The sequence below is a fragment of the Colletes gigas genome, unplaced genomic scaffold (genome assembly GCF_013123115.1).
Source record: "Colletes gigas isolate AHSC1104 unplaced genomic scaffold, ASM1312311v1 Colletes_gigas_Sc00052, whole genome shotgun sequence".
Classification (NCBI taxonomy): domain Eukaryota; kingdom Metazoa; phylum Arthropoda; class Insecta; order Hymenoptera; family Colletidae; genus Colletes; species Colletes gigas.
In genome coordinates, this window is record NW_025106681.1 from 625791 (window position 1) to 638651 (window position 12861).

Sequence of the window (12861 nt, forward strand, 5' to 3'; positions counted from 1 at the left end):
AATTATATTTAAAGTAATATTTTTTATAAGTATGTTTTCGTTGTTGAAATTGAAATATTTTTCCACGCCACAATCACTTTCTTCTTCGCGTCTTTATTTCTTTTCCTAAATATACTGTCAGATTGAGATTCGATAATTGTGGCGGTGGTTTTAATAATTTGGGAACATTATAGAGCAACCATTCCCTAACAACACACGAGGTGTGTTTAGGGTCATTATCTTGCTGGAAGTGATATGGTGGCATTTGCAATTTTTCAGTCGAAGATTTAAAATTTTCTTTTAATTAACTTAAGTGCATGCTCAATTTTGCGAGTAACTGCATATTCGCTAAATATTTGATACAACGAAAGTATGCGAATAGAATATAATTCAATAAAAAATCCCAGCTCCTGGTTTTCGTGTCGTGTGTATGCATTGATCAGGTTCATGCTTTTACTGCAACATATATGTATATATAATAACAAACCGTAATAAACAAAAGGTTTTGCGCATGCTTGTCTTAAAATATAGAATATATAGAATGGTCGTGTTGATGATAATGTCGGTGACGCTTATTCGTGTTGAACGAGAGTAGATCGGCATTGTTTAATAAGAATTCGTCTTTAACCGCGATTGATCGACGCGCCATCTTCGGAATACAAGCAGGCAATGTTAGTTAGTGCGCATTAGTGCGTCCGTCGATCAGAGTATAGTCGAGTTTACCTGACAAACGTGTATCTATGATTGCTCAAGTTTGTATACTCGTGCCATTCTCGCTGTTGTGTTTCATTAATTTTCGTGAAATATTGTGCCTGAACGGGAACACCAAGCGTCTGGAGCGTGTATACGAGTACTCATCGAAGAAGGAGTTATGGGGGACGCAGCGATGAACGTCGCAGCGTCCGGTCAGCGTATTGTAAAAGAAGGCTGGCTTCAAAAACGCGGTACACCTCAGACCAATTTCATAATATTTATGTTTACTCTTTCGCTTCGCTTCAAGTGGATTGGCAATGTACACTCACGATCGACTTTTCCTCGTTTTCTTGCATTACCCTTCGTACCTCCGCTGGTTCACCATTCGGCAAAATGTCACAAATACATTGTTCAAAATGTCTTTTGCAAAAATTTTAGAAAGTATCGTAGTCGTTCCGCGATTAATGTCGCTTTTCATGACCGACCGTAATGCGTTAGAAAATTTAAAACACCGTGTTTACTAATTAATAACGCATCGATCGCTGGTTTCCACGATTATATTTCGTGTTTTCGGATAGTTTTTCGATTTCTTGTTTAACCCTTTGCGGTCCGAGGCATTTTTAATATTTTGTTCCAACAGGTCTGTGCATATTTCAGCTATTTCCATTTGTATTCTACAACTTATAACTGTACCTGTAGTTTCTTATAAGACATTTTTTATTGCTATTAGCATTAAAGTTTACAAAAAATAAACATAATAGGAATATTTCACAGAAATAAAGGTATCATAAGAAATTTTTTAAAGTTGTCAAGATGTCCTTTGCCTGTAATAAGAAATATTTATCGATAAGATTTTGACCCTTGTTTTAGCTTTTACATCTGTTGCAGTAAATTTATTCCTACTATCTACAATATTTTGATAATAATCCATTGTTCTTTAATCCTGTTTTGCAATTTAGGAATCATTGACCGTGTTCATTCATAAGAAAATTGTACTTTATGTTTTAAGAATGCCTATAAACTCTCAATTGGATTGAAATCAGGATACAGGCTGTTTCAGAACAAAACATTTTTGTGTTTTTATCCAATTTTGTATACTTTATGCAATACGTTTAAAGTTTTCATCCCATTGGAATGTAATCATGTCTTCAGGAAACAGCATATTTTCCACTGTATCTAGTAAATTTTTGTCCAAAATATCTGTATATATGTATTGGGTTATTATTTTGCTCATTCAATGCACTGGTCAAATGCCAAACGCAAACATATATCTACTATATAAAAGATCTAGTACTGTACTTGACCGTTTGTTTAACATGCCATGGTTGAAGTGTTTCTCCTTGAATCCGGCACCAGAATTGTTCAACAGAATTAATTCTGTTTATTTTAGTTTTATTAGACCATATAGCATATATAGCACTACTGAACTTATTCATTTGAAAATCAATGACAAACTGCATATTAAGTTGTGCACTTGTTTTGTGTAAACATTACTACAGACACGAGCCATTATATAAGTAAATATTTACATTTGAAACACTGAGTTTAACTTTGCTGCTACATGGTGCAAAACTCTATCAGTGAACATTTTTTGTTACAGGCAAAGAAAAGAACCTTTGGAACTTTAAAAAATTTTTTATGTTATCTTTATTCTTGCAAAATACTCCTATTAAGTTTATTTTTTGTGACTCTAAGTGCTAATAGCAATGAAATATGATTTATAAGAAATTCTTGGTTATTGACACAGTTATGCTCTATGTTGTATGTATCTTTCCTTTTTATAGTAACGAAAAGCTAATTCACTGTAACATATTTAATATAATGAAGTAATTACTCTATATGGTTTACCATTATTTACAATTTAATTTTATTCTTTTTCCTTGGATTGTATCAACAGGGGAACACATAAAAAATTGGAGGCCAAGGTATTTCGTTTTGCGGGACGATGGTACACTGGTCGGTTTCAAAGTGAAACCTGATCAACAAATGGCAGCAACCGCACAGCCTTTAAATAATTTCACGGTTCGAGGATGTCAGATTATGTCTGTAGATAGACCTAAGCCTTATACCTTCGTAATTAGGGGTTTACAGTGGGCTGGTGTAATTGAAAGGACATTTCACGTAGAAACGGAGCAAGAAAGGGAAGATTGGGTAGCAGCTATCAGGTTCGATTGCTGTTTGATTCTGTGCAAACCATGTGACAATTAAAGGTATGTTAAATATCATTTTCATTAATAGGTATGTAGCTGCTAGATTAGCGAGCGAAAAGCAGCAGCAGCAACAAACGCAAATGCAACATTCGTCTTCGTCGGAAGATGTTGAAATGGAATCTTCAGGTGGTGGTAGGTCGGATTCAAGTGGGTCTGTCGGAATAGTGTCTTCGGATGCAGATGGCGGCAGTATAGACGAACTGTCCGCAAAGTTTAGTGTTCAAGGAACTTCGAGTAGTAAAAGTACAGGGAAGAAGAAAGTAGTGAGTATATAACTGGAAGCATTGAACGAAAAAAGAGCATATACGATTTCGAAAAAATCAATTCCAAAGTTTTCAATCGAAGGACCACCGTGTTTAAACGTTCGTTTTAAACTAATGTCCGTAACAAATTAAAAGTTTCATTGTCATAATCTCAAGTACTGTTTATGCTTTGAAAGTAGTTAGGTCGATTATAAATAAAGTATAAGTCTATGCGTGATTGCAAGACCAATTACGAATTATTGGCTATTTAGTATCTATAATAGAGTCTGATAATCTATCAAGAATGTAGTTGTCTTAAACTTTTGTTCGCTACTGTAAGCGTGGATCTGAAGTGAGCCGGCTTCGCCGTCGCGAATTACGAAGAAAGATCATTTCTGTTTCAGACCCTTGAAAATTTTGAATTTTTAAAAGTTTTGGGTAAGGGGACATTTGGAAAGGTAATCCTTTGCAGAGAAAAGGCAACAGGGCACTTGTACGCTATAAAAATTTTACGAAAAGAAGTAATTATTCGTAAAGACGAAGTGGCGCACACACTTACCGAAAGTAGAGTATTGCGTACTACAAATCATCCGTTCCTAACTGTACGTATCCTACCTTCTAGCCAAAAAGGTAGCATGGGTACGCTATCATTAATTTCTCAATAGTGCATGTACGGTTTTATATTCGTGACAAATAATATAATGAAATTACGGTCGCAAAATATGCGGATCGATGGAAAAGAATTACAATTATATCACTCATCACTATTTTAGTTTGAATATATGAACTTCCTGCTTTGTACAATTTTCTTTCAAATAAAAACTTATTCTTCTCACTTGCTCCAAAATTAAACTGAATTACTCGCCAGAGATTCTATTCGGTACTAGAGAATATGAATTGTATCAAGGATAGTAGGCATTGCTTTTACACAGCTAATGCTTTGAAGAACTAATAACAATTCTCAATCCTTGTTTATTGCAAACATGAAACTGTATGTGCAGTATTGAGAAATTAAATAAAGATAGCACGCTTGCTCCATTATTTTCTCAAATATTTGCAGGCTCAATTAACATTTAATGTTTATTGATTTACAGTCTTTAAAGTATAGTTTTCAAACAGCGGATAGGCTGTGTTTTGTAATGGAATATGTGAATGGCGGCGAGTTATTTTTCCATTTGCGACGTTCTCGTGCGTTTGGCGAGGATCGTACTCGATTCTACGGGGCTGAAATCATTTCAGCGTTAGGTTACCTTCATTCACAGGGTATCATTTATCGTGATCTCAAATTAGAAAATCTTCTTTTAGACAAAGATGGACACATTAAAATTACTGACTTTGGATTATGTAAAGAAGACATAACGTATGGTAAGCGTAGGAGTGAATTTTTAAAACATTTTTGAAAATTTGTTTGCAAAAAACTCTCAAACATGCAAAGTTAATTCTTTATCGAGTTAAAGGCGCACATTATTCAGTGTGAAAATAATGGAAAATATCGGTAACATTTCCATTATACAGGAAGAACGACGAAAACATTTTGTGGGACTCCCGAATACCTGGCACCAGAAGTGCTCGAAGATAATGACTATGGACGAGCAGTAGATTGGTGGGGTGTGGGTGTTGTAATGTATGAGATGATTTGTGGCCGATTACCTTTTTATAACAAGGACCACGAGAAACTTTTCACGCTTATTGTAATGGAAGAAGTAAAGTTTCCTAGAACTCTCAGTAACGAGGCGAAGGACATGCTTGGCGGTGAGTAAGCGCTATTAAATATTGGGTTGGTCTGCTTTGTTCGATTACATTTTGCCACCTTTCAGTCAACTTCATGATTCCACGTTCAAAAAAGTTACATTTTTTTTTATATACATATAAAAAACAGTTCCACGAACAATTGCGTATCCCCTTCAGCAGCGAAGGTTCTACTGTGAACAGTGCATTTTACATTTCACGTCATTTTCTTTTTCCAGGATTACTTATAAAAGATCCGAGCAAAAGATTAGGAGGCGGACCGAACGATGCAAAAGAGATTATAGATCACGCGTTCTTTTCGTCGATCGATTGGTCGGATCTTGTACAGAAAAAGATTCCACCTCCGTTTAAACCTCGAGTATCTTCAGATACGGACACCCGATATTTTGAAAGCGAATTTACAGGTGAAAGTGTTGAACTTACGCCGCCCGATCAAGGTTTCTTGGGCAGCGGAGCTAGTCTGAATTCGATAGCCGAAGAGCAAGAACATTTTACTCACTTTTCGTATCAGGAAAGTCACTCAGCAGCAACCTCTTCCATCGTTTCCATTAATCACTGACAGTATCAAGGGTTTTCTTTGTTTATATATTGAGATGAGTGGTTAAATGCATGGAAAGGTCAAACAAAGACGTTCAATTGCGACGAGTATTCGTGGATTGTCTGCCGATTTGGAAGATTTTTTGTTTTTTTTTGTTTTTTTTTGCAGATCAATCGGAATATCACATTTTTTGCTAATTTACGATGCTTTTTTGTGCATCTTCGGAAGGTTTTAACGCATATCTCCAATGGCAGATCAGATTTGTGTGTGTGTATGTGGGTGTGTATGTGTGTGTGTGTATGTGTTTATGCGTGCTCGTGCGCGCGCATTTACACATACTCATTAAAATTGTACATGGAAAATTTGTGTACTATACGATCCAATTGAGCTAATACTATTTATACCTGCTGAGTAGGTTCGCGACGATATAACGGGGATAAATTTGAAAAGAGAAAGAAAGTGAGAGGAAAAAAAAGAAAAGTGGAAGTTAACTTAAGTTCAATCCCCTGCCTTGTGTTACATTGTAAAGAGTGGCATGTTTCTTCTGCGTCGAAGAATGATATTTGATAATCGTAGCTACCAGTCCTTTGTTCGATGAAAGTGACGTTCGACACTTTAGCTTCATTGTAAACTCGATTGTAATAATTTATGAAAGGACAGTTCCTGGATTCTTTTTCTGTTCTTTTAAATTCGTTAGTTAACTATTAGAGCAGAAGCCAAAATAGCAAATTACACTTGGCATGGAGCCAGCTAACGAGTTAAGTGGATTATCCATTTTAAACGTAGAAGCATAGAAACATTAACAAGCTTTAATTGCACTAACGTGTAAATCTGAGATCGAGAATTTTAGAATCGAGAGAAAGCGGTTTTTTTTTTTACATTTAATACCATCAAATTAGGAAATTTTTGTTTTCCTTAATACGGTTCGCGCTATTCAACTATGTGTATCATTGACAAATAATGATTTACTGTGAGAATCAGATGGAAATAATGAAATGCTACCCTAATATTATATTATTAATATTATATGCTACAATGATTATATATACATATATTTATATTTTAACAATTAAAGGATTATATTGTACGTACGCATTATTAATTTCCATCTCATTTGTAATTAGCAAATTTTTGTAGTTTATTTGTTTCTATGTGAGAGAGAGCGAGAGAGAAGGGGAATAGGAAGAATTAAAAAAACAAACAAACAAACAAATAGAATTAAACTCGATTGTTCGAAGTTTACAGACAGACAATTTTGCTATTTACAATAAAAGAGCATGGTACATTGTCATATGAGACAAAATGGTAACTAAAGTGATATGTCTATATATCGTTTCAATCGCTTTATCCTATATTGTGCTTTATATTTCATTTATAAGGTCTATATTGTACGCCGGGAAAAAGTCGTCCTTTATAAGCCAAACTTGATCCAAAATAGCACCTTCCTTGTCATCGGATACCTATTGTTAGAATATTGTAAATTGAATAATAACAAACATTCCTTGTGCCTATTTTTCCAAACTAACCAATACCTGTTCAAGATAAAGATGAGTCCTATTATACGCCTTCATCCTTGTATAACCATAATCTGAACTATGATACGCAGACCATTCTGGTTTATGTGGGACGAACTTTTCTCTACCCTCTACACATCCGGCCGATCCAGTTACTATGTGCACAGGTGCCTTGTAATTTTTATACGGTTCTTCGTAACTCCCATTTTGTACCTATAATTATTTACCACCTTTTCTTATTTATTTTCTTCGTATTAGGTCGTTCGATACATTCATGCTATGTCTGAAGGGGGTGTTCTGGTATAGAAATTCAATTTTTGAGGTTCTTTTTGTTAAGAATTGCAACAATCATATAACAATATGTAATCATGGCAGCAAAGCAGCAGTAAGTACATATATAAAATGTTCCCGCGCAAGTAAAAAAAAAAACTGTATCTTTAAAATGATGAAAGATTGATAAAAATGTCATAAGGTAAAGTAAATGGTATCAAATTCTGCATAATCTCAATATGCATTTTTATGTATCAGTGCATCTAAAAATCAATGAAGACTCCCATTGCTTTTAACCTATAAGAAATAGTAACACGTAACGAAAATATAAAGTACAATTTTGATGCAGAAAAGCTATCAAGTCGTATATGAGGCAGTATCGATGCAATTATTACTGGAAGAAAATTTACTATGAAATAAATAAATACACAAACTTATCGGACGACCTAACATTATTGGCTAAATCCATCAAAAATAAATATTCAAAACCTTGGGTTTGCAGAACGATAGAATTACCTTCAAATTGTACATGGGCCACATACGCTCATAACTGTGCTCGTGCGCCCATAATAATAAATCTACTTTTTGTTTAAAGAAGAGATCTTCCAATCCGAACCAATTGATAAATGGCAATCCAACTCTAACAAGACTTTGGTAATTGGTACAGTCATCTGCATTTGCATTACTGCAGTACATTGGTCTGTGACCGAATACCACTATCCATGGCCGCTGTTCTCTATATATTTTATTAGTTTTTAATTCACGAATCACGGGACAAAATTATTCGACTATAAAACATTATTCACGCACGAATATAAAACTTTATTCGAGCAATCTTAACTTCCGAATAACAAAGATGGGCGAATAAATATTTATTTGTTATGTATATTTAAGTTGACGTTTATATTTTTAGTAAGTTAATGAAATAAATTCATATTCAAGACAATTGTCATTTTTTGTCGATTAAATATTTATTCTTCCTACTTTGTTGTTTCAACAAAAGGTTGTTCGAATAACGAATAATGTTTTTATTCGAGTATCTTTTATTTAAATAGATTTGTACAGTAAATACTTTTTTTGTCCCAGATGAACACTGCAAATAACTAATAACTATCTAAATAAATTATGCGAATAAAAATGTTTTGTCTAGATAATGATTTATTGAAATTATGCTAAACTTTGGTCTTGACAAAAAACAATAGAAGCTTACCTATTCTTAGGATTGTTTGCTTTTTCTAAATCCCTTTCTAGCCAATCATATTGCTTAACCAGTTGTTTAATACCATAATTCATAAAGTAATAAGCTTCTGTTTCTATACCTATGAAGTGGACAGGTCCTACATTAAAACTATACCATAAACCTTCACTGTCGCCAGGCATTGTAAAACGAGATCTAAGAAATTTATATAAAAAATGATGGATTTATCAATTAAGTAATTGGATTATTGAAAAATCATTAGGTCAATTAATAAATAATGTCGAACTTTTAAAGTAGGCAATATTTTTTGTTGAGCCCTTCAATTACAAAATATATAAAATGCTTCACATGAACACAAATCTGATTGAGCAAATGTTGCTAGTAGACTAAATATAAATCAAGTTGTTAGTCAGGGTATGAATGTACTTCTATACTTACCTATAGTTACTAAAATTATAATGTTCTTCGTGATTACCAGGTACTGTCATATAAGGTAAATAAGCAGCAACACCTTCTATTTGCTTCATGAATTCATCACCAACGCGTGCATTATCAGTACTCATATCATATGCAAAATCTCCCACATGAATGGCTGCATCATATAGTCCATGTTGAGCCTCTTCCTGTAGTCTTGGTAAACTTTGAGCATTTTCATTACCCATATCACCAAATATAACAATTTGTGGTGACCAATTGGCCGATTCTTCGGGAGCAGTTTTCATGTAAAAGACATTCGACCATCCATATTTGCTACCACAATGGTAAACTGTTGAAAAAATTTGCTTGTATATAACTTTTATAAATTATATGAATGCAGACAATTATTCAACCTACTATATTTGCTATTGGGTGTTAAATTCTTTAGCCATACTCTATGAATATATTGTTTTTGTTTTTCATTTCCACCATCAACAAATATCGTGGAATATCCTGTGGCACTAAGAACAAGTCCTCCTATACCATATTCAACGATAGATTCCTCCGTATCATTCCTAGTGCTCCATGTCACAACAATATCATGAATGTTATCTGAACATAATGTTATCAATGAAATCAATTTTGGACAACATACTTTCATGAATGGATAGACAAGTAATGACAGGTAATTACGGTTTTCATAATAAACAATTTGTAACGAACGTTTGTAAAAATTATTCTTACCTCCATAAGCAATGTGTACAGCCTCTGGTTGATAATATAAAATATTGCACAAAGTGCCTGATACCAGAGAAAAAATTATAACTTTAACAATAAATGAATCCATTTTTTTTCTTTTTAGATATTTGTTAACTTAACTATGAACAGCAGTATCAACAAATGCTAGTCACTAAGATATTCGATAAATCTAATTAGTGGCCTCTTCAGACAGAAGAACTTTGAAAACTGTTAGAGTGTTAAATCTTGATGATCTTGACGATTCACAACACCACGCTACAAAGGATTTCGATAGATCGCTGCGCATGGTCAAAGAAACAAAAGCACTTTAGTAGCATTTAAACGCAATAGATACACATTAGTATTAGTTTGCATGTTGAATAATGAGTCAATCATTATCAAGGAAACTCCTATTTATCATTTATCAGGCTATTTACACATCCAAACAAATGATATTATCGATTGCGGAAGATGTTTTCGCTCACGATATTTCCACAGAGTTTAATGATTAAACTTCAACAGCATTTAAAACGAGAACAAAGCTTAAAACCATGGCTGAACAAAGTCTCACGGAACTGTTTTGTACTTTGCAATTCGTTGCAATGGCGTGTCAGCGCCATCTCAGGTATAACTATAACGATCGTAGTGTCTTGGACTATATTAATTTTTTAATTTAAGAAATAATGAAAATGAAAATACTTCTCGAGTTTCGTTATATTTATTTATAAAACATTTTCTACAATAGTGTCTGGATCTTTTTTGGTATAATTAATGGAAAATATCTTCCAAATTAATGATTTTTCGAAGGAACGACGAGTTGTACCAATTGATGCATCAGAAAATGTATAATTCTATTTAAGGAAACAAAGTTGAGTTTCATATGCCCTATACACGTCCATTTAGGAAAAGCTTACACACATCAAATTATGTAGCCCCCGAAATTATTCAACTTTTACCTGAAACGGATCAGTTGAAATACACATTGGGTTACTTAAAGGAAACCAACATATATCACAAAATCATAATGCAGTATTGTCGGTAATGACCAAGCAGTTGATGTGACATAACAAAAATAAATAAGGAAGAAGAAGAAGAAGAAAAAGAAAATCTAGATAGGAATTTAGTGTGCGGTCGTTCAATGTCAAAGGATTCCTCGTCGCTGAAATAGAACGAGCCTGGTGCAAGTTTACGATGATCGAAGAATCGTAGGGGCGATCGATTTTCGCTGTACCTTCCGGTGTATTGATCAAAGGCATTTCTAAGTTAAGCCCGCTGATATTAGTCGCGTAAGATGGAAGTTGAAAGGGAATAGCACGAGGAGAACTGAACGGGCAATTGCAGAGCTAGCATCCCCCATGCCCTATATTGATCACGCGCTCTGACAGTTCTTTCTCCCTCTTTCTCGGGGCGATTGCTCGCTCTGCTTTTCTGGTGCACGTGCGCTGACACGTATTTACACACGGAGTGCACCCGTAACGTGACACACGCGTTCACAGGACACCACCCCAATGCACTTTCATTCTTGTTCCGTCTCCTCCCATTTTAAGGTCGCGATGCTCTTTCTTCGCGTACTATTCAGAGTCACTTATTCGAATCTTCTTTGGCGGTCATTGAAACCGAAATAAGGTTATATTTCTTTATTATCTTTTTTTCTACGAAGTTTTATTAACCCAATTATGTCTAATGATGTCTAATCCAGAAGAATTTAGTAAATATCAGAAAAATTTAGTAGTACAAAGTTTAGAATAAGTACTAGCACGATACGAGAATAGCTAGCGAAATTTCCATATATCTGTCAAATCTTTTCTAGTACGAATAGAGGAGAAACTTTAAATGTACTTTGCTTTCGTTTAACAATGAGTAGTTTTTTTTTTCTATGAAGTTTATTGTTATTACTATTCGTACTTTTTACGAACTTGATACGCTAATAAATATTTAATAGCAATTAGATATAAGCTGATTAGATACCCAGGACATTTATAATTATGGATAATAACTTTAAACGACAATCGGTGTAAATATAAATTTTCTAGAGAATAATAACGGTGAAAAGAAGGTTTATAATAAGCTTTCTTCTTTTATTTATAATACGTTATTGTAAAGTTAGATCGATAAAACCGACCACCAATAAACTACACATGATTAGGGTCGTAGCTAGAGTTATCAGCTCCCCGATGCAACGTTACGATTCGTGTTACAAATTACAAATTAATGAAACTTGATATTTTAAGGTTAGAGTAAGGTTTTCATCGTTAAAAATTGAGTAATTGGTCAGAAAGCTAAGGTATACTCTATCTTGTAATCTACCTAATGTTAGGCACTGAAGGGCTGCTTCCACTTAGTTTTGGGTTTACAATGCCGGTTGGATGAATGACCTTTATCAACCCTGCACAGACAGGGTCTTCCAAGGCAGTGATTCTCAACCTGTTTTGGCTCACGGCTGAATTCTAAGTACAGGATTTTCCAATAAGAGCTGTAGACTTTTATCACGTGATTCAAACAAGTTTATAACAAATATGGTGGCTATGGTTCTATTGTTTTTATTGAAAAACCATAATTTTTTACATAAATGTTACATATGTTGTTTTTTTTTAATTATGAATAGATGCCATTGGTTTCAAATATTAATTTTAATATTTTTGAATCTAATTTAAAAATAATCGATTTATATCAGGCAACAGAACATAATGTAATCCTCCCAGATGTAACCTTCTAGATCAGTGTTTATTAAACTGTATGTAACACTTAGTGAAATGTACATTTTATATTTTGACTGAATACACACGCAAATAAAGTAAAAACAACAAAATAAGTATCAAATACTATTATATTACATATGTAGTAATACAACATTGACAAAAAATTCAGAATAGACGACACAACAAATGAAAATGTGGATTTTATTTAATGTAATGGATATGCTTGCTTGTTCATAAGTTGATTATACTGTGGAACTAATGAAGACAATACGACGCTCACATCTGGCGCACAGCCGAGCCCGTTTCTTTCCTTTGTTTTTAATCGAGCCAAGGTCGAAAATTCTAGTTTTTCGCTGTCTTGTTTTTTCATTGTGATATAAAGGTCAACTTGAGTTTTTTATGGAAATGGCACAGCGAAAGTTCGAAGTTAAAAAATTTCGATATTAACGGAGAAAAATTGAAAGTTATTCTTTTTATTTAATTTCATAGTTGACAATAATTTTAGAATAAATTTTATTCAATTGGAACAAGATTAATAGAAATTTCAGTTTCTTTATTCTATGAATCGATTACGAGAATGTATTGTTACAACACGAAGTACTCTATCACTTTAG

General features: G+C 33.8%; 2 protein-coding genes across 2 annotated transcripts; one reads left to right on the top strand and one right to left on the bottom strand.

The window, feature by feature from the left end:
• The first annotated feature begins 665 nt into the window (after window positions 1-665).
• On the top strand, window positions 666-5435 carry LOC122403423 (RAC-gamma serine/threonine-protein kinase). The gene is made up of 7 exons (XM_043406941.1): window positions 666-923; window positions 2570-2837; window positions 2911-3145; window positions 3529-3726; window positions 4219-4489; window positions 4640-4876; window positions 5092-5435. The coding sequence occupies exons 1-7, from the start codon at window positions 851-853 to the stop codon at window positions 5430-5432; spliced, it is 1623 nt and encodes a 540-aa protein (XP_043262876.1). The 5' UTR covers window positions 666-850; the 3' UTR covers window positions 5433-5435.
• A 1187-nt stretch (window positions 5436-6622) lies between these two features.
• LOC122403424 (acid phosphatase type 7) lies at window positions 6623-10139 on the bottom strand. Its single transcript, XM_043406942.1, has 7 exons — window positions 9555-10139; window positions 9228-9422; window positions 8832-9159; window positions 8406-8588; window positions 7712-7931; window positions 6944-7138; window positions 6623-6871 (listed from the first exon to the last, which is right to left on the bottom strand). Exons 1-7 carry the CDS (start codon window positions 9655-9657, stop codon window positions 6773-6775), a joined length of 1323 nt encoding a protein of 440 aa, XP_043262877.1. The 5' UTR covers window positions 9658-10139; the 3' UTR covers window positions 6623-6772.
• Between the last annotated feature and the right edge of the window lie 2722 nt (window positions 10140-12861).